Raw genomic sequence first — 23,702 nt, 5'->3', positions numbered from 1 at the left:
TCACACTGTAAGTCTCGCGAGAGCCGCGGCTCTCGCGAGATTTACACTGGGAGCTGACCGAGGTGCTGAACGGACGGCGCGGAGGAGGAGAGAGCTGACAGGAGCTGCAGGAAAGGTAAGTAAAGCTCTGACAGCCCCCACAGCCACAGTCTGTATTATGGCAATGCAAATTGCCATAATACAGACCTTGACTCGAGTATAAGCCGAGTTGGGGTTTTTCAGCCCAAAAAATGGGCTGAAAAACTCGGCTTATACTCGAGTATATACGGTACTTTATTTCTAAACTGTTTCTTTCTTAATTATGTAACAGTTCCCCTAGATTCATATTCTTGCCTAATTATAGTGCATATCTCCCAACACTGCATATCTCCGAATATTCCCAATATTGGATATTTTATCTATGTTCCTGCCGAGAGCTCAACTTAACAGTCTTTGGGTAAACTTTTTTTTTTTGACAATGTCAGTTTTTTATTGAGATTTTCTCAAACATAATATAACATACAGTCATAGTGTACCGGTTGGAATCAGTTACAGAAGTTGGTCAAATCTCCCCACTGCGAGCATTACTACTCTCCTGTGGCTCCCAATTTGGGTTTGCAATAAAAGGTACAGGTCTACAGGTATCGACGTACGCGTTCAAGAGTGTGTCTATTAGGCATGTTTCTTCCCTTTTGCACGGAACATCCATGTATACTGTACATGCTAAATTCCTAGTCCTGGGTATGGGATTGTCCACTCTAATCATGTTTACCAGTTAGCCTGCCCTGTAACAGTCACCCGGTTTGCTATTGGAACTAGTTCTGGGGCGTCGATGCCCGAGTCTGTGGCTAGGCTTCTCAGAGTAAACCACAGCTACCTGCGCCCTCCGCGAGTTACCAACCCGTATGGCCTGGTAGGTGAGCATTCGTTAGGAACCACTTTGACAAGGAGAGGGAATATGTAGTAAGTCTTTGGGTAAACTGATAGTAACTTCAATAAGGCTAATATCAGTTTACAGAGCAGTTTTATTCATTCATCAGGACAGGAGCTTGTTCCCTGTGCAGTATGTGTCTGCCTGTGCCGCTGGGATATTTCTTTGGGTAGTTTGCAATGTTTATTTTTTCCATGATTTCTAAATCATTGTCATTTTAATTCATTTAAAAAAAAAAGGGATAACTTTTATCCCATGGGTTTCCTTTAAGTCCTAAATTATTAGAAACGGAAAAGACTAAATTTTGAGGACTTCCAACACTGATTTGTTTATGTATAACATTGCCTTAAAGCGGCAGTAATATGCAATGTTTAAAAGACACTAAAAGAATGAACGCAACAATTATGTTATCTAGTTTTCAGTCCTTTATCTTGTGTGTGTGAAGGTTTTTTGTTTTTTTTTTACGCCCACAAGGGATTCACCAGAATTATGTCTTGCTATTATATATATATAAATATCATATAATGTATATTGGATTCTTAGAGTGGTGCTGAGAAACGGCCCCAAGTACACATTGATGGGAATTTAAAGTGACAGTGCCACCTGAAATATAGTAAATACGTTTTTTATAATATTCCAAACATGGTATTTTGATTGTTTGCTATTTTGTTACATAGAAACATAGAATGTGACGGCAGATAAGAACCATTCGGCCCATCTAGTCTGCCCAGTTTTCTAAATACTTTCATTAGTCCCTAGCCTTATCTTATAGTTAGGATAGCCTTATGCCTATCCCATGCATGCTTAAACTCCTTTATTGTGTTAACCTCTACCACGTCAGCTGGAAGGCTATTCCATGCATCCAATACCCTCTCAGTAAAGTAATACTTCCTGATATTATTTTTAAACCTTTGTCCCTCTAATTTAAGACTATGTCCTCTTGTTGTGGTAGTTTTTCTTCTTTTAAATATAGTCTCCTCCTTTACTGTGTTGATTCCCTTTATGTATTTAAATGTTTTTATTATTATTATTATTATTATTATTGTTATTATTATTATTAAATGTTGTTCTATTATTGTAGCCATCATTTGCATCACATTTTAATCTCAAACTTTATTATTCAGAAAAGTGTGAATTGTCTAATTGCAAAGTGAATGTATAGCAAAATTGAAAATTTTAGGACAAAACATCTAAATTTAAATTATAATTGCAATATGGCTTTTTTTGACATTAAATGTGAAATTTTATTTAAATTCAGTAATAATGTTACAAATAAAAACCCTGGCCATCCAGAACATGTGATCCATCAGAATATGGGAAATCATCAGTTTAAAAAATTGACATAATGTTTTTTTTCTTCATGTTTTCAATGACTATTGGTAGTGAATGTCTGTACCTCAATGAGAATCCCCCTTATCTGTAAAGAATCAAATCATTATTGAAGCCCCTATTTTTGTGACTCTGCCTGTGCTAGCAGCTCCATTGCATTCTTAAGGGAAAGTCATGTACACTTGTAAGTGTGTTTTTTCATTGGCTTCCACAGGCTGACAGGGATTAGCCGTAATATTGCAGCCAGTTCTTCTGGACATAACTGGAAGTATATTTTTCCACTGATCCTCTACAGATCAGAAAATTTACCCACAGTGAACTATCAATCGAGAATCTGTTCTAGATTAATCAATTAACTTTCATGTCTTTAAAGTTTATCCAGAAGGAAAATGTAATATATCAAAATAATACTTCCAGTATACTATTGGATTAAGATAACTAAGCCAATGAATAATAATTCAACTAAAGCATAGATTTTTTCCCCTTCATTTAATATTCCATTAATACCAATATTAATGTAGTTAAAATTATTAGATCATGTTTAACAGTGTAGCGAATAAGTTTAAAAAAATAAAAAATTAAATGTAGATCTTGTTTTCCTCTCCAGCCCTGTTAATGAAATAAGTAATCGAATAAATGTACATGTGAGTACTTTATTTAACCTTTTAGAATTCAGCACTCAATGTGATTAAATTCACAGCAACATATTTGGCAAAAGCTATTTCATTGTCTGAAGCAGACATGCATTTTATACAAATGATGGCTTAAATTGAGTCTGCCACAGCAACATTATATTAATAAAGCTTAATGTTATGTATTGAATATGTTTTTTTTTTCATGTTTGGACTTTTTATACTAATGATTTCATTTTACATGGGAGCTAACTTTTTTAAGCTCACACAAACACACACACACACACACACGTACCACATATGCTAATAGAATAATACATTGCAAAATGTGCTATTTTTGTTGTTGTATCTCAATGAATTTAAAGTTGTTTTTCTCCCGAGAGTTCAACTTTAAATAGTTGCATAGGGCTTAACGATATATTTAAAATGTTGATTATTCTTTTATATTGTATTACATTTTCAAAATAAAGCATTTATAATTCTGTAAATATTTTACAATCTAATTACGTTAATGTTGATTCCCAATAATACTAAAAAAAATACTTAATATACCAATTTTATTATTTATATTATATTATGGATTTGATATTTCTAGCACCTCAGCAGGAATCTGTATATGTTGCCTTTAAAATACACTGATGTCTAATCCTTCAAGTTTTTACATCTTCTATATTTATCTGTGGAACTTCAGAAGATCTCCTTTGAGGCCTTGAATTTACATTATGCGCAGGTTGGAAAAAGCTGTATTTTATTACATATGACATCCAATTTCATGGGAAATCTTAAATAACGATGGCTGCATTTAATTATTTTAAATATAAATATGCATGATGTAGCTTGCATGGGTAATATTTTATACATTAACAATGTTTGATGGTCATCCTATTGGACCATGAGTTTATATGGTCTTGCCTATGTCACAAAATACTTTGAAGTAATTCATATATGCTAATTTGAAATAAATGCATTTCCCTTGTTATTTGAAACTATAATTTTCAATTTTAATATATTCCATATTGTAGTCCATATTTTATGTTGTATCTTTTTTTGATGGCTTGTTTATTTTTTAACATGGTAAGTGTTATTCCTAACCATGATGCATAAATGTAACTGCCACGCACCCTCCCCCCCCCCCTTTCTTATCTACATAGATGATATCTATTTTATCCAAAAAAAAGCTGTTCTGGTTATCGATCCTGTGGTAGTTGGGCCTGCATCTTGACTTTGATGCCTGTAACAAGAATAAGAGTTGAAAATTTACCCCACACAATCTGCTGCACACAATCTTCTGACATGGCTGTGGCTTGGAGTTCGAGCCCAACAAAGAAAATGTAACAAATTGATGGGCAGGTCCACCAAAAAGTGTACCACGCAGATTGTTTGTTGAATTGTCCAATTTATTTGTAGTGCAAGTCAAACGTACAAATATTTCATAATCCCATATCAAACAGCCATAGTGAAACAGGGCAAATCAAACAAATCAACAGCCAGAAATTGAATCACACTTGTCATGTTTTGCACCACCTGGTGCTTACTCACAAGCAATCCCAGCTGCTTGGTATACTTTCTGGTGGTTCTGTACCGTCAATTTATAGATTCTGTGCTACAAGTTGTCTGTAATGTTGCTTTGTTTAATTATTTTAGAGTTTGGAAAAAGAATGTTGTGGCATTCACACCATATTGACAAGAAGAGTGGCAATACACAAAACTCATAATGTGTCATACCAACATTCTCTAAGTGCAGGATTTATAATATCATAAATAGTATCATAAATATATATATATATATATATATATATATAATCTCAACTAAAATGTAATATGTGTTGTTACAATGTACAATAATGAACAAACTAATTGAGTTATTTGACTATGACCAGTAGTGACCATACGCTCTACAGTATGAGTTCTATTGCAAGCATGAGAAAAAACAAATTAATCTCCTGAAGGAGCAAACCATGTGGTGCACAGTCTTTGAGGGCTTTCATTGCACGAATTGCTACTGGATGTAAGTTGTGAGGGTGCTTTTACCCAAATCTTCATAATAGTTTTCACTCTGCACATTTTGATGTTACTTGGACATCAGAAGAGTTTAGGCTGGGAGATGAACACAACAGCTGACAGCAGTAACGTCTAAAAAAATAAAGGGGTGACTGCAAATGTAAACTCGGATTATATCAAATTGGTATAACTCAATATCAAGGCCTTTTTTCCCTCTGTGCAGATCCTGTGGCCTTCTTGCTCCTGGTAAACAACATGAGTGCACAGAGTCAAATGGTATTAACATCTATAGCACAAAGGTGCCTTGAGATAGACAAACAGACCCATAGATAGACCGATAGAGCGATAGATTAAAAGATGCCCCGAGCGATAGATTTGCTACAAGTATTTTGTTATTTATTTTAATCTTCCTTTTATATTTGAACATAGAAAATAGGAAAGCACTATCTATACATATATGTAAAATGTGCTCATGCCCTGATCTTGTTGTACTTTCCAGATTATGTACATTAAAATTCTAATAAATGTACATGCATATATTTGTCAAAACTACAATAGAGTATGCTTGTGTATTTGTTTATTTTTGTGCGTTAACTTTTTCAGGCTTTTCTTAACAGGTTAATATTTAAGCCATGGTGTTATAGCCACCAACCTATGAAATTCAAATAAAGGAAGCTTTACTACAGCAGCAATGCATTATGCAAACCTCTGGCTGTATTCTCATCACTGTCTGTTTTGTTCCCAGGTGTCTCAATACTAACAACTCAAATACAGGTCTATGAATTTACATGTGAAATTTAAAATTCCACTAGCTTATGGCATTTTTTTACATGTTAATTTTGAAAAATTAATGACATTTCACCAGTGTGACATTATTGCTTTGACATTTGCAGTATATTATTTCATTTGACATGGATTCTATTTGGTTAAATTTAATCTAATACATCAACTAACCTTTGATATAGGGTCTTTCTGTACTCCATATTATATCTGAGATACTGAAAATTCATGTTCATGTGATACGCTTTGCTTTACTAAAAGCAATTAGAAAAAGGCGGCTCATGAAATTGTTAGTTCTGTGAAATAGAATAAAAATAATAATGGTTTCTCTTAATGTGTTCTAAAATGCAATATATATATACAAATTATTACAGTTGGTGTACTTATTAGGACTTTCAAATTGTGTAGGTGTGCAAGTAGGGATATATATATGTATGTATGTAGATCGTTAATACATAGTTAAACAAAAATCTGCACACCAGTCAAGCCATAAGACTCGATTCTCCCACAGAAATCACAAATCTGCAGTGATGTTACTACCGCAAAGGATTCTGGGTGGGCATATGCTAATTAGCTTAACAAAGAATCACATTTTTGCATCTGGATTCTTGCTGGAAACATTCCTTAGGCATTTTGGTCCTTGACACTGATAAGATGCCATCACGCAGATCCTGAAGATTTTTTTTTTTGTCCACACATTTATGCTACTCATCTCCTGTTCCACCTTATTGCAGACAGAGATGCTCTGATGAATTGAGATGTGGTGATTGTGCAAGTAATTTGTGTAAATTAAAGTCACTGTCATGTTCATGAAACCATCTTGAATGATGCTACTATGTGACATGGCACATCATCCAGCTGGAAGTATCCATTAAAAAAAACCTGCAGAAATCGACCATAATCTGTCTGTCAGTAATAATTCTGTGGCATACAGGGGGTTTCGATACAGTCCTAATGTGTACCAACAAAAAATATCCTACATGATTGCAACACTAACAGACAACTTTTAGTTTTATTCATTCATCATCAGCTTTCCCCCTTTGTGTTGTTTATATTTTGTAAAGGGGCATTTTAATTTTCCATTCTTTTTTTTTTTTGGTAGAGAAAATTTTCCTTGGTGGATTGAAAAATTGAATTATCATCTCATAGATAACTCTGCATCTAATATTTTTTCTATCAATGTCTTAAAATAGTATAACATATCATACAGCATTGGCATACATATAATGACTTATGAACCATTATCAAAACTAAACAAGCAATCGAACAAAATACACACAAATATTAGAAATATTAGTATATAAAATAAGTAAACTATGTACAAATATAAAATAAAGTGTCAGGTAATTAATAATAACATGGTACTTAAAAAAAAAATTCACGAAGCAGAATATGTATTCAGTCAGGTGGGAACATGGTTAAGGTCCGAATTTATCTTTCACATTATCTTCCCACATTGACCATTCGTGCTGCAATATAGATGTGAAAGTAGATTGATCACGGAAAGCCAATTCACACCTTTTATTTTCAAAAACGAGATTGGTACAGTGGGTGACTTCCAATGAAGAGAGATGATGGAATTAGCTGATATGAGAAGATGGCCTAGTATAATTTTTTTGTATCTAGGCAAGTTAGATGGAATTTTCTTAAAGAGACAAAGACACAGGGATAGAATTCCATCGAATTGTAATACGTGATTAATTCATTTGAGAATTTCCAGCCAATAAGTTTTAATTTTGGGACACAAATAGAAGACGTGGAATGGAACAATTATCATGGATAATAATGTATAGTTGGCAGAAAGTAAATCTGAATGTAAATGCCAGTATTATGTTTTACTTGTTATGCATTTTGACAGATAAGAAGTGACAACATTCGATTTTTAGACATAATCTATATAGACAAATTGCTAAGTGCAAGTAGAAACACAACTTTAACCAGATAAGAGTTTTAATATATGAAAACATTTCTTTTAGCTTACTTTGTTGCTAAATATATAACAAGTGGCAAATTTTTTTTGACTAATTCTTACACTTTGTTATTTTTATGCTTTATGCTTCCATTAAACCACCCCCTAAGGTTATGCATCACACTTGTAACATTTTCACCTAATAAATATCTTGCCTGAGATATAACGGAAAATTCCTTCATACTTACCGTAATTTTCATTTCCTGATAATTAGTCATGGCAGCATATACTTTTGGGTAGCTCCTCCCCTCACAGCAGAAAGGACAGGAAATAGAACTCTGAAACTGGTATAAATAGATCCTCCCCCTACCCATCAGGCAGTCTTTGTAACTAGCTTCACCTCCTATAATATATGGGTGGGACCGTAATGCTGCCATGACTAATTATCAGGAAATGAAAATTACGGTAAGTATGAAGGAATTTTCCGTTTTCCTGACCATTATTCATGGCAGCATATACTTTTGGGGAATACCCAAGCAATACATATAGAGGGGAGGGATAGAGTTCAAAAACAGCCAATAGTTATAAAACCATTATTGAGCTGTATAAATCATAGAAGACCTTAAAAATAGAATCATAGAAGATTATACAAAGCCAAACAAGAATCAATAGGAAATTGTCATAAAATCTGCTCAGACAAGACAATTTACCCTAGAGGCTGCAAGGTCAGCAACCTCCTGACATTCAATATCTGAAATATCCTGAATAGATATATAGAGTCAGATAGGAATTAATAGCATAAGCCAGAGAAGGAAAATGTTACTGATATAAAACCAAATAGCTATCAAATCAAAACCTCAACAAAGTCATAACTTCCAGAGATCATACTGGAACAAGCAGATAATGTTGGATGAGAACGGACACACCATGCTATTAAACATGGGGAGAAGTACACTGAGAATCTTACTACTTTCTGGATGTATTCAATAAAGACGATTCACATCGCTTCCTCTTGCCTTGTGAACTACTTACCTGAAGATACAGGAACAAATCAATATCTGCCTGTCAGAAAGAGGCAGAGCCTAGTAGAGAAATAAGAGTCTGTTATTAAAACACTGCAACAATGACCCGATGTTGGTAAATTCAGATTCACAACAATACCTCACCCAGTGGATGAATTGATACAGCAATGATCAGTCACAGGAGAGGAATAAACTAATAGCATTACTAGGCAAAGGCAAGAAGAACCATATACAGATTAGTTGAGGAAATAAAGAAATATCGGTATGAACCATAGAATTTGTGGCAACTAATAATTTATAAGGAGGCCAACCATGTCAGTACCTATATTTGTAAATAGTACAGATTATGCCAAACAGTTTAATCATATTTATTAGAGACTGTTGTGCAACATAAGAAATATCTATATATACACCCACATATGAGGCGAGATACTGATGGGAAAGTGGTAACCAGAGGCACATTATACATTGTGGCAACAGACACACAATAAGCAGGGTAGTAGAAGATATTCAGTTATCCTTATGAGAACAACAACCACATACTTACTCTTACCTTATCTTCAGACAGTGAAGAAGGACTTATGGCAGAGCCTATGATGATAATAAGCAGCTTGTTATATCTGCAAGATATCAACGCCAATCCAAACATATAATCCACAAATATTAAATCAATGCAATGTTAGGAGTGACCGTAACTTATACAGATCTAGGTACAGAGAACATGAAAAACATATCAGTCAAATGTTTGTCATTAATAAGTTGCATCACATTACATTATGCAGGATGAATCAACCACTTAAAGCCACACGTTGGTTGTAATTCCAGATATAAGGACACCTAGAATAAACCCCATGAGTATCAGAAGAGAGGTATGAAATGGAACTACCTGTTTAGGGATTTCCTCTATAGTTCAGGTAGCAGGTGAATTTTACCTGAAATAGCAAACCTGGTAGAAAGGACTGGAGACTGGAAAGACCTTAAAATACGTGCAATACACAGCATCAAAGTTACCTGAGCATATGAGCCTAAAAGAATACCTTTATTGCAGAAAGGAATTTATAATGTTCCCCTTCACAACAGGGGAATTGGTCAGGAGTTTCTGATCATTAACTCATTAAGAACCAAAAGCATGCCACTCCTGACAAACCCGAAAAGGGCTTGCCAGACTTCAAGGACCCCAAGGGATAAAAGAGAATAAAATTTATGCTTTAAGGAAATTAATTCAGATTTAAAGACTAAAAGGTTATGACCAGGTGAAATAAAAAACAATATTAACAGCTTTTAAATCAGGTAATGGCTTCAGCGTTACCTACTTGTGAGATCAATTAGCCCAATTTGTACTCTTGCAACCAGTATGATCTACTAAGCTGTGAATTAGTAATCAGCATATATCTAAAGGTAAAACACTGTCACCAATTAAAAAAACATTCCCTATCTTGGACAGAGAGGAGAGGATACCTGGTAATAGGAAATCTATTGTCTCATGAATAATTACATAGATGTGTACACACACAAAAAAAATAAATTTATATTGATTCTGTTAAACAGTACCATGCTTCATTTTGGAAAATCAGGTCTCTTTCTTTCCTGGGAGAGGCACTCAGACAGGTTCAGTAACACCTGCACTCTACCTGAAGTGGTAAAAATGTGTTAATTGCTTATGAAACACCTTTGGGAGAAGGAATCTAATACAAAGCCAGCAGCAGTATGTTCCCTTATTTACTTTAAAAAAAAAATAACTGAAATTGAAAATCCACAGTAGGCAATAATTACTTACCCAGTATACTAGTCCATTTGTATTTGCTAGAATTAGGCAGTGCTACATTTCAGCGCAAAACAGACCTTAGATCATTCGTATATACTAAATCCACCAATGCCGTATATAAATTGGGGTTATATAATACTATCAACCTGCATACAGATTATATGAATCACATACCTTGTGAGAGATTCTAACAGCACCTTATGCACAGATATATCATTTACATATACTGAGTCTGTTGAAACAGTAATCATACATAGCCTGCATCTGCTATAGAGTGACACTATGCCTGTACACATATTAAGATTATATGAGTGAGATAAATTGAGGCTGTGTTTTAACCGAACTTCATACACATATTACACCACTCACATATACTGAGGTTGTGACTCACAACCCACACATAGAACTAGTATTAGTTTGGATTCATATAGCGGAAGTGCCCTATATCATTCACATATATTGTGTTTCCACTAATACATCAATCATATAGGGAACAGATACACTGAAGCAATGTCTCATATAGAGCATGTAGAGGACGTATACTGAGGCTGTGTTTCCACAGCGACTCAGAGCATACAAAGAACACACACTGAGGCAGAGTCTTCAGATCAACTCATACACAGACAATATAGTGGATATATATACTGAGGCTGTGTCCCCACAGCAACTCACACACAGAGCATCTTTATTGTAACTCACACATAGAGCCTATAGTGGGTACATATACCAAGGCTGTGCTTTCACAGCAACCAACACATAGAGCATATAGTGGATACATACACTGATGCGGTATCCCAATAGTAACACACACACAACATATAGCGGACATACACAATGAGGCTGAGTCCTCATAGCAACTCCCATAGAGAACACATAATGGATACACATACTGAGGCTGTGTCCTTACAGTAACTCATACATAGAGCATATAGTGGATACATATACTGAGGCTGTGTCCACACGGTAACTCATACATAGAGCATATAGTGGATGCATATACTAAGGCTGTGTTCTAATAGTAACTCATACATAGAGCATATAGTGGATGCATATACTGAGGCTGTGTCCACACAGTAACCCATACACAGAGCATATAGAGGATACATACACTGAGGCCGTGTTCTCATAGTAACTCATACATAGAGCATATAGTGGATACATACACTGAAGCCGTGTTCTCATAGTAACTCCTATAAAGAGCATATAGAGGATACTTATACTGAGGCGATGTCCTCACAGTAACTCATACATAGAGCCTATAGTGGGTACATAGAGTGAGGCTGTGTCCCCACAGTAACTCATACATAGAGCATATAGTGGATAAATATACTGAGGCAGTGTCCTCACAGTAACTCATACACAGAGCATATAGCGGACACCTACACTGAGGCTGTGTCCCCACAGTAACCCATACCTAGAGCATATAGTGGATACAAATACTGAGGCCGTGTCCTCATAGCAACTCATACCTAGAGCATATACCGGACACACACTGTTCATACATTACAGCATAAAGTGGAAACATACCGATGCTGTACCACCACTAGATTATGTATGGATACCGAGGCCCGGTGGTCTCCTGTGCAGTATATTCTTCCACTGTCTGCAAAAGCCTGCTTATTTGTGATAATGCACAGATAACAGCAATCAATGCCACATACCTTGATAGAAACAAGTGTGTGTGTGGACTTGGAGTTAGGTTTTTCAAAACCTGTCATATACATATGTGTACTTCAAACAGACATCCAGGAAGGTTCTCTTACCTTGGATATTCCTCTGTCACCAGGCTGTGGAATTCCAGCAGACTTTATACAGCCAGGATATCCAATATTAGCACTCTTTTTCACAGCGTCTTATTGCATTATCAGCACTCCTTTGCAAAATGTCTCCTTGCATTATCAGCACTCTTTTTGCATTATCAGCACTACTTTGCCCAATGCATACTTGTATCATCAGCACTCTTTTGGGTACATATACCTGTACCAAACATCCTTATATAAACTTACCTAAATGCTCACCACACAAATCTCCTAAATGTGACCTATTTGTTAGAAGGAAGCCAAAATAAGCAGCTGGGAGGGACTGAAAGAACAGAGACCCAGGTGCCTATACTAGTTTTAATCTAAATTACTAATGCACTCACCTGAACCGTTGCAGGCCTGTGTTTCAGCAAAATGGGGATTTGAACAACTGACAGCCTAAACTGTTTAAACTATAGGCTTCCATCTGTACCCCATATGCCATTCATCATCACCATACAAGGTGGAACACAAAGAATAGGTATACCCCGACAGTCACAACTCTGTTGGGCCTCATGTATGCAGTGTACCGCTGTCAACCCTTCAGGGAGAGTGATAGGTTAGACTCCTGATTGCTGAAGGAAGTACCCAGGCTGGCAACTCCTACACATGTAATGTTTGCTGGGTCTTCAGGGATAAAGTCTTAGACTCAACTGGGCCACATATATGCAGTGGACTACTGTCATCACTTCCAAGAGAGATAGGACAGACCCCTGGATGCTGGAGCATGTACCCAGGCTGGCAACTCTTACCGGTATGCTGTTTGCTGGGCTTCATGTAGACAGTAGATCACATACATCCCCTTAGGGGGTACCCAAGCTGGCCTGTTGCTGGGTCTTCAGGGATAAGAGGCTGAACCCTGGCATGCAGTGGACCATTTTCATCCCTTTCAGGGAGAGTTTGGGTCCGACCCCCGGTCACTAAAGGGGGTACCCAGGGTAGCAACTTTTCATCTTAGTGCGTATTGCTGGGTCTTCAGGGCTTAGAGGCTGAACCCTGGCATGGCTACAAAAATATTGCCTGGTGAGCATAAAAGAAAATCTAGGCCTGCATGAGCAGACTCCTTCCAAACTGCTTGTGAAGGACAGGAAAAAAAGACTGCCTGATGGGTAGGGGGAGGATCTATTTATACCAGTTTCAGAGTTCTATTTCCTGTCCTTTCTGCTGTGAGGGGAGGAGCTACCCAAAAGTATATGCTGCCATGAATAATGGTCAGGAAATATATATATATATATATATATATATATATAGATATATAGATATATATAGAGAGAGAGAGAGAGAGAGAGAGAGAGAGAGAGAGAGATAAAGAACAGTAAATGAACAGAGCACACCACAGGATTTTTTAAATGTGTATTAAAAGAATCAACGTTTCGACCCTCCTGGGTCTTTATCAAGATTAATAATAACTAGTACAGTGCATAAATATATATCAAATAATAAATGAGTGACTTACCCTAGGCGTGTGATAGTGCTCATCCGTGCGTCTGAACCCGGAAGTGTGCCGATACAGTGCGCCTGCACTGACGTGCGTGCGCGTGATGCATAGTGACGTCATGCGTGAGGGAATGCCGTGATGGCTAATGTGTATAGTAACCATGAGAACCCGATCTCCTCATTTACTGTTCTATATTTGCGCTGGGAAGCACCTGGGTCATTTTGGAACTATTATCTTTCTTTGTGTGAGTGCCAGATATTGGATTATTATATATATATATATATATATATACACACACACACACACACACACACACATCTGTCTTCAAAGGCATAGACATGCAAGTTTAGATAAATGCAAGAAAAGAATACAAAGTGGAATGGAACTGCATCCTATCTGCCTTTTATAATGTTCATTTCTTTGTTTCTCTAAAAGCATGATTTTCGTTTGGAAATAAGGTTAACAAGGTCTGAAATTCAAGTAATATAGAAGACATATTTATTACACTGGATATGTTGACATGTTTCCGGAGTAATGCCTTTATGGATGTTAACCTTGACTGAATACACATTCCCATCTGTTTGTGACTGGTGCTGTTTTGCTGTTGTCTGCAACTGTATAGATGTTCTTTGATCTCTACATATTACCAGTTTTGGTGACATGGAAAATATCATAGTGAAATAAAATGTCTTTAAACATAAAAAGACTGTTGTACAAATCCGACAGTTTTTTGCATTCCACAAACATATTTGTTATGTTTATTTTTTTTATTTTTTTTTAAACAAATCCTTTTACGGGCAATATCTTCGTTCTATTTGCATTGGTTTTCTGTTTGTCAAAGTAACATGCATACATTTGGATCTCCAGAGAATGCATGGCAATGTGCATGTTGTTAACATCTTAATCAAAAATATAATAAAAGCTAAATAGCTTTGTGGTTATTGTCTCGGCTTCACAAAATACTTTTTGCATGAGTCACTCTGTATTCCCTTTACTACAACTTTGACAATAGATTTCCACCCATAAAGGGACATCAATCAAAGGATAAACCCTTCGTGAATTTTATACCTATTGTACCCTTTTTTTGGCTGACTGCCATAGTGATAATGCGGCTTGCCTCTGTTGAACTGTAACATTTAAAGCCGTTTCCTCTTTGTTACATATCTATATCTGTAGTAAAAGAATGTATAATACATGACTACTAACAGTGACGGTAATGTGTGGTAAACCCGCTGTGTTTCCTGAAGGCATTTTTTTTTTTAAAGGAGGAAGACATAGTTTGAAATGCACGTTGGTAAATATTTAGAAATAATTCATACACGAGATGTGAGCTGTATCTGTGCATTGCCGAGGTTTTATCTTGTAATAATTTTTATTTTCTTCTTAGCATGTGGCCGTGGCTTCTACAAGTCATCATCTCAAGATTTACAGTGCTCCAGATGTCCTTCGCACAGCTTCTCGGACAGGGAAGGATCGCCCCGTTGTGACTGTGAAGATGGCTATTACAGAGCTTTCTTAGATGAACCCTATACAGCCTGCACAAGTAAGTTCAACATTTAAAGGGCATTTTATTAAACAACTTAGGGACGGAATGTGATTTGGTATCATTCTGTTTGACCATGGGTCATTTATGCAACAATTCTGTCACTGTATTTGATTTTAAGAATATGCTTTAAAGTAGTGATAATAATAAATAGGAATTTAATTCAGTGACGTATTTACTTCATTTAGTGGTGGTATGTTTTTTTTAACACATTTGGGATTAATGTTCACCTGTCATAGGTAAAGGATGTAGAGGAACAGGTCAGTTTGGTAAGAAAATGTAAATATACATACTGCACGCATAGAACATACTACGATTTTGTGTGTACATACTTTTTGCTGACTAAATTTGTGTATGTGTGGGGTTTGTAGTGGGTTACTCCAGTCCATTGCATACATAATACACTAAAAGTGTAACTAAATAGGTCATATGTATTTTTAAAATGTGTTGGTTTTTTTTTGGATATGCTTTTCAGCATCTGCAGAGGTGTCATTCAAGGATACGACAGATTGTAGTTGTCAGGGTGGTAGTCCGGTGCCCGGAACCCAGACACAGTGTCCAGGCGGCGGCGCATGGACCGGGACCCAATATGCCTGATGTTAAGTGGGAGTCTTCAGCGTGGAGGTGGATTAGCAGGGTCTGGTGCAGGGTAACCGCACGCCCCTTGGTGTTGAGCACCAGCGTTTGTGCAGCCACAACCAGAACCCTGATTCAGCTTCTGCAGATCCAAGGAACTAGGAGCTAGGAAATAAGCAGACCTCCCAGGAGCTGAATAGGGAGGCTCTGCAGCAAGGGTATATCCAGTACTAGAAACAAGACAAAGCTAGAACAGGCACCAAACATGAAAACAAGACATAACTAGTAGAACCCAGAACCAGAGAAGGATAGGAAGCTAAACCCAGAACATGACACAATACATAAGGGAACATTAACTAAACATGGGCATGACTGGACAGGACTGAACATGGACAAGTATATACAAACTAAGACACGACAAGATAACATAGGCAAAACGAGGAGAAATAACTAAGTACTACATATGGAAATCATGGGGGTTTAGTCACACTATATGATCATACATTGCATAAGCCTGCCAACAACGCCAATGTACCCCATATCTGGCAGGTCCTACACTGCCTAATGTATGCTAAAACAACCACAGATTAAGAACACATATATAGCACTTACCTGCAAGAAAGGACAGAAGCTTTGAGCCGCTGCCTGCAGGAACTCTAACACATAATGAAAGCTGGAAACATAAGGGTGTGGCAAATAAAACAAACATTTAAAGGAAACCTGGAGACTGGGAAATCCAGGGACGAACTATAGGAATGAACCCAGAAATCCCAGCATAAAGAAAACCAGACACAGAATAGAAAACCAAAAACCAAGAAATATTAAACAAGAATAGCAAAAGGAGTACTGGATACCAGAAGCCATTACCAGAATGATCCGCAGCCAGGAACGGAACGTGACAGTAGTGACTTTATTGTAAGACATTGTATAGTTAGTATATAGTGAGACGTAAAACCCAAGTTGATAAGCTAGCTTGATTCATGTTTTATGATCGCCATTATAGGCGGAAATGTGCATGCAGGTTGCCACGGCTCTGGCACCTTTTTAGAATTGTGCTATACCTCACTGATAAAGCCTAAATAAAGCCGAAAAGATTGTCCGCGTTTGCTATATCTACCATGCGGAGGGAACTTGCCAGCCTTTAAGATCTGGACTGACCTTATTGGCCAGATCAGTCGGATGTGCAAATTAGATCGGTTCTCTTTGTAATGGCACAAATAAGTAAAAATCTTTTTGAGGCCTGAGTGGGGACTAACTGATGGCAAGCTACAGAGGTTTCTCTTAGCTTTTGCCTGTTCTCAGAGTTCTCATATTCTTTGTTTTTGTTGCAGTGCATTTACTTAGGATCTCCCTAAGTTAAAAGGGTAATCCCAATGTGGATCCTGTGTTCCCTGTTCAGTAAGGGGTATCAGCTACACTTTGCTGACGAGGCCCAGAGAAGGCCGAATGATTGTCCGGGCATTGCTGTATCTCTTGTGCAGAGAGAACTTGCTAACATTTTGGGTCTGGGCGAGTTATGAATAGAAACAGCCTGATTTGTAAATAGTATAGTTCTCTTGGTAATAGCACAAGTGAGCAAAAACATTTTTGAGATCTAAGTGGGGACTAACTGAATGACAAACTATTGATGTTTCTCTGAGCTTTTGACTATTCTCATATTCTCTGTTTTTGTTGCAAGAGAAGAGATCATGTAAAATAAAAATAGGCAGATAGTAGAATATGGAGGATTGGATAGAACATTCTAGGATACAGCGGGCCACAAAGTCCCTTCCTGGTGTAATTCCTTTTTGTTAGTATGCTGGTGCCTAATGGGTATTCTTTTGCTCAGAGACTATCTCTAAACTATAACCTTATTTCACTGCAATTCCAACAGAGATAGCATAATTCATGATTTTTCTATAGACACCCACCAGTTGTTCAACTACAATTCAGGCATTTTTAAACCTGCTATAAAATTGTGGAATTTATATTCCAATAATACACTAAAGTGGCCCACCGTTGGATACTGAAAACATATCATTAAAACCTTAACAGCAGAATGAATAATTTAGAAATGGCAACAAATAAATAATGTGTCACACAATATCTTCCTTAGAAAATGTCACATAAGACAGCCTAGGAATGTAGAGTTCTGTATTTTTTCAAGACCGTAAAATACTTCAAATATGACCCATTGACTGTCAAAACAATTGATAGAAGCTGTGTACATTTATTTCAAAAAGCTTACTATACTTTTCTTCACATTTTTCTAATTTTCATTTACAAAAAGAGCAATGGGAGCGTCAATATATTTTTAGGCAGATTCATTTAATGCAACCATTCTAAGAAATAAAATATGTGCATGTTGTTACATTTTCTCAAAATAAAGGAATTGAAAATCAATTATCTTGGTGAAGAAATAACAGAAAGTGATTTATTTTCTGTAATGTGGAGGTTTTGGTTATGGCATCTGAAATATTAAAACTCGGAAAAGAAAACACTACATATATATGAATTTTGGTAAACCGGGGACAATATTCATGCATATAAATACAATATAAAAAATTGAATTAAACAATAACCAATGAGTACATACATATGTCAGCAATTGTAAAAATGAGTTGACTAGATAAGACTTTTTTTTAAATTGAATATCACATTATGTTTCTATATTTAAAATTGTGAAACTGGAGCTAGGTTTCATGCAATCCACATAAAATCCTTGGAATGTTCCAAAAAATATCTCTGCATTTTGTACTTTAAAATAACAAATGGGACAATTATCTCCGTAAATTTGGCTGGCAAAATATGTTTAATCCTTTTAAGTACACTTTGCATCAATGTGGACATTTGTCTAACTTTTATTAGTACAGGTGCATGTTCTATTACACACACACATACACATACACATACACACACACACACAATAAATAACATTGACAGAAATAGACCAATATAGTCAATAGTATTGAAAGAGTACTCGAAGCGCCATAAGCACTACAGTACATTATAGGAGCTATGGTGCCGGGAATGACCTGGTACCCAATGTAAATGTAAACCATTTGCTAGCATTTGCTGGTAGTTTGACTTCTTGTCTTGGTTGGCTGGGCTTTAGTCACATGCTCTATTAGAGCGGAAAGCGTTCTGCTTTGAGCTTAACTCAGGGCTTAAATTATTGACTAAGAACGATCAAGCCTGGCTGACCCCAGGTGAGAAGTCAAACCGTTAAATGTAGTTCGGACTGTTTACATGGAGGGGGTGTGGTGCCAGTGCACCCTTGGTATCATAATAACTCTGTGATTGTTATGCTTCTTGTAGTGTTCCTTTACATTATTTAGTGCTACTTTGTGGAATGGACATTGAACAATTTGATGAAAGACTTACTAAATATCACGTGGAACAACACAGAGAGGTATCATATCTGTGTTTCTGTGCTTTCCTTTCACTCCCTGTTCACAATACAAGCGAGTAAGTCTACATTTATGTGCATCAGTAGCGTAGTGGGGTGGGGGTGCAGGGTAGGGCGTTAAGCTGTGGCTCTACACTGCTGAAATGTAGCACAGCTGACCAGGAAAATGACTGAGGGCAGTAATGCTCCTCTGCTGGTCAGTTAGTGCAACTCAGTCAGTAGTAAGTGGAGGGGGCAGGAACTTAAAGGGTGTGGGTTTGGGCAGAATGGGCACAATAGTGGGTGGACTTTGGAACCTAGAGCTTCCTACTCAATTACCACTGCAATAAGTTATAATGGCTATGGTGTTTTTTTTTACATTATAGAGTCAGGAATTACGTTTGCGTTCCTGACCCTATAGTGTTCCTTTAAACTCTATTGTGTGAGTGGTGGCAAGACTGGGGGACATGTTACTGGGTGTTTTGTTGCTTTGAAGCTCTGTTCTACACTCAGACACACCAACACTAGAAATAAAATATGCTAATTACATTTGTCTTCTCTTTGAAAGGGCCTCCATCAGCACCACAGAATCTAATTTACAATATTAACCAGACAACAGTGAGTTTGGAATGGAGCCCTCCAGCTGATAATGGAGGAAGGAACGATGTCACATATCGTATCATTTGCAAACGATGTAGCTGGGAGCAGGGTGAATGTGTGCCCTGTGCGAATACAATTGGATATGTACCCCAGCAGAGTGGATTAGCAGATACTTACATCACAATTGTGGACCTTGTGGCTCATGCTAACTACACTTTTGAAGTTGAAGCTGTCAATGGAGTTTCAGACCTGAGTCGTTCACAGAGACTTTTTGCTGCAGTCAGCATTACAACTGGTCAAGCAGGTATGTTCCCTTTATTTTGTTCTAGAGAGTTCCTGTTTGCAGGACTAATGCACCAGAATACAGAATACATAAGTGCAAATGTGTTTAATGTAAAGTTAGTAAAGTGCAATACATTAATGATTCCTACAACAGCTCTTGGAGCGCTTATTAAAAATACATTAAACATCTAATGATTCAGCATTATTTATTAAGAACATGGTGTTATATTTTGCTTTTGAAATTGATACACTCACTCAGAAAATAGTTTACTTTGAACAAGCCCTTTGGTAAGCAACTGTTTACTCACCAATTTACAATTTCCTAGTATCCTCCCGTTAGGACCACATCCCTCTTCATATCTTTCCTTTTCTTGGGTCTGTCTTATGTAGGAGATCAGAATACCGTATATACTCGAGTATAAGCCGACCCGAATATAAGCCGAGGCCCCTAATTTTACCCCAAAAAACTGGGAAAACTTATTGACTCGAGTATAAGACTAGGGTGGGAAATGCAGCAGCTACTGGTAAATTTCTAAATAAAATTAGATCCTAAAAAAATTATATTAACTGAATATTTATTTACAGTGTGTGTATATAATGAATGCAGTGTGTGTATATAATGAATGCAGTGTGTGTATGTGTGAGTGCAGTGTGTGTGTGTGTGCAGTGTGTGTGTGAGTGCAGAGCATTGGTGGGGGGTGGGCTTTTTATTAATTATTATTTAATTATTATTTTAATATTTTTTTTAATGTTATTCTATTTTTTTAGGTAATATTTTTTTTTTATTTTATTATTAATTGTATTTTTTTATGTTATTATTATTTTAATATTTTTTTTTCTTATTATTATTTGTTTTATTATTAATATTTTAATTTTTTCGTCCCCCCTCCCTGCCTGTTAGCTGGCCAGGGAGGGGGGCTCTCACTCCCTGGTGGTCCAGTGGATGGGGCTGTAGGAGGGGGCTGTCAGGAAGCTGTAACTTACCTTCACCGCAGCTCCTGTCAGCTCCCTTCTCTCTTCTCCGGTGCGTGCAGCTCCCAGGTCAGCTCCCTCTGCAACTCTCACGGCCGCGCGGAGCGTTGCCACGGTAACCCGTGGCAACGCTCTGACCCCGCGGCTTTCGCGAGAGTTGCAGAGGAAGCTGACCTGGGAGCTGCACGGACGGAGGAGAGAGAAGGGAGCTGACAGGAGCTGCGGTGAAGGTAAGTTACAGCTTCCTGACAGCCCCCGGTCCTTGTCTGTATTATGGCAATGAAAATTGCCATAATACAGACAACTGACTCGAGTATAAGACGAGTGGGGTTTTTTCAGCACAAAAAATGTGCTGAAAAACTCGTCTTATACTCGAGTATATACGGTAGTTTTGTTTTTGGTGAGGAGTATCTGAATTATCTACAGCAATAATACTGGCAGTGTGTTTATACTACACTAAATATGTGTCCAGGTTATTGTGTTCTGTTTTCATTCAAACTATATAATACAAAAATATATGGAGAGAATAAGGGGGGAAAGCAGCAAACATCTGCAAAAAATAAAATAAATAATAAATAATAATTAATAATATATATATTATTTTGTTATTATTATTATTTTTTCTGATATTTGCTTATGTCTGTGTCTTCTGTCAGGAAGAAGTCAGTTTCCTTAAACCATTCCCACAATGTTCATATATATATATAAAATTAATAAGCTGCAGGGACAGGAAGTGTAAAACAAGAGAGGGTTGTTAGAAAGTATAGGGAAACGTAGTGGGGTCTAAAAAAAGAATAGAAGAGAAAGATATTGTCTACTTTAGAATGAAAAAAAGGAGAGACTAGTATAAAAAGGATAATCGCAACAAAAAGTGATACTCATAATAATCAGTGGCGGCTGATGAACTTTTAAGATTTTGGAGTGCCAGACTCCTCCCCAGAATTTGATTCTGCCCTTTAACATTGTAGCCACCATCTTCTGACCTGTGTCATCTGTCTGCTTAACTTCATGTACTCAACTCTTAAAGGGACACTAGTCACCTGAACAACTTTAGCTTAATGAAGCAGTTTTGGTGTATAGAACATGCCCCTGCAGCCTCACTGCTCAATCCTCTGCCATTTAGGAGTTAAATCCCTTTGTTTATGAACCCTAGTCACACCTCCATGCATGTGACTTTCACAGCCTTCTATAAACACTTCCTGTAAAGAGAGCCCTATTTAGGCTTTCTTTATTGCAAGTTCTGTTTTATTAAGATTTTCTTATCCCCTGCTATGTTAATGGCTTGCTAGACCCTGCAAGAGCCTCCTGTATGTGATTAAAGTTCAATTTAGAGATTGAGATACAATTATTTAAGGTAAATTACATCTGTTTGAAAGTGAAACCAGTTTTTTATTCATGCGGGCTCTGTCAATCATAGCCAGGGGAGGTGTGGCTGGGGCTGCATAAACAGAAACAAAGTGATTTAACTCCTAAATGGCAGTGAATTGAGCAGTGAAATTGCAGGGGAATGATCTATACACTAAAACTGCTTTATTTAGCTAAAGTAATTTAGGTGACTATAGTGTTCCTTTAATGGTCCCCATTTAATACAGAGTTAACACTCAGAGCTGGTTATGATATAGAGATATCCATACAATATTCAAAGGGGTCAGGAGCTGCTGTGCACTCTCTGTGCTACTTCCAAGATAACTTCTTACTTCTCTCTACTGTGGAGACTTTATGCCCTAGTCCCATGAGCCAATGGTGGCAACTTAATATATTTGCCGATAACAAGCCTCCACTCACGAGCAGCTTGCTCTGCTGCTGAAATGGCAACTCAATGGGTGTCTCCTGAAATTCCTTCTTAAAGGAGACTAGGCATGTTGCATACCTGCGGAAACAGGACAGATTTCACACATGTCCCATTTTTTTCACATGTCTAGTTGCTCTCAAGAAATCTTGTCCAGATGTTACCAAACAGGTGGAGCGGGGAGGGGTGAGGTCTGCAGATCTGAAACCTATTACAGCATAGTTTTCTTTATTTTAATTTTGACAAACACATAGCTAAATATGTTAATCTACGGGGTTTTTTCACCCATATTTTTTGTTTGCAACCCTCCCCTCTAGAAAACAAATGTTAGTGTTTCTAAACTATTGCAAGTAACATTTTCTCCATATAAAAACTGGTAGGGCTCTGCCCTAAGGAAGACTCTCCACTGATAATCTAAATCTTTATTTTACATTTGATTTTGCCATTGTGGTTGTTGGTCAGTCACCTAAGATTCCCTTCTTTGGACAATGCCATAAATTGTTCTAAAATCTGATATGAAGACACTCTCCTCAAAGTCAGTTAATGAAGTGATCTTTGGGAATGTATACTGCCTTGCAGACAGAGAGCTGTACACATTGCTATTTCTGAAAAGTGGCACTGTATACATTTCATAGTTTTTACACCTACTAGTAGCTCACAGGCAGACAGCCACTAGAGGCTTTGGACTGAAATACATTGCATTTTAAAATCGTTTTATCGTCTCCTGCCAACCTGCAGTGTATACTGATGCGGGACACTGTACTTCCAATGCTTTTCTGTTAGATACACTGAATTCATTGGTTCTAAAAGATTAACTCATGTGTCCTCCATGCTTCTCTATGGAAAGCATTTTATTGAACAAAAATCATCAGTATTGATGACCTCGCAGAAGGGTGAGTGTTGAGAGTCAACTGTCCTGAATGTCCGTAACTGGATTTCAAGTAAGTTTTAAAGAAATTGTATGTATTTCATTTTTTTTTTTAACGGG

The 23,702-nt window shown here is 37.0% G+C and overlaps 1 protein-coding gene across 4 annotated transcripts in view; it reads left to right on the top strand.

Moving 5' to 3' along the window:
- EPHA7 (EPH receptor A7) overlaps positions 1–23,702 on the top strand; it is a 189,911-nt gene that overhangs the window by 56,069 nt on the left and 110,140 nt on the right. For all 4 annotated transcript variants that reach the window (XM_063443579.1, XM_063443577.1, XM_063443578.1 and 1 more), the window contains exons 4-5: positions 14,973–15,128; positions 19,640–19,975. In XM_063443579.1, coding sequence (XP_063299649.1) covers positions 14,973–15,128; positions 19,640–19,975 — 492 coding nt within the window. The remainder of the gene's footprint in view (positions 1–14,972; positions 15,129–19,639; positions 19,976–23,702) is intronic.

This window comes from Pelobates fuscus, chromosome 2 (genome assembly GCF_036172605.1).
Source record: "Pelobates fuscus isolate aPelFus1 chromosome 2, aPelFus1.pri, whole genome shotgun sequence".
Lineage (NCBI taxonomy): Eukaryota > Metazoa > Chordata > Amphibia > Anura > Pelobatidae > Pelobates > Pelobates fuscus.
This window is presented reverse-complemented; position numbering and strand designations above follow the sequence as displayed.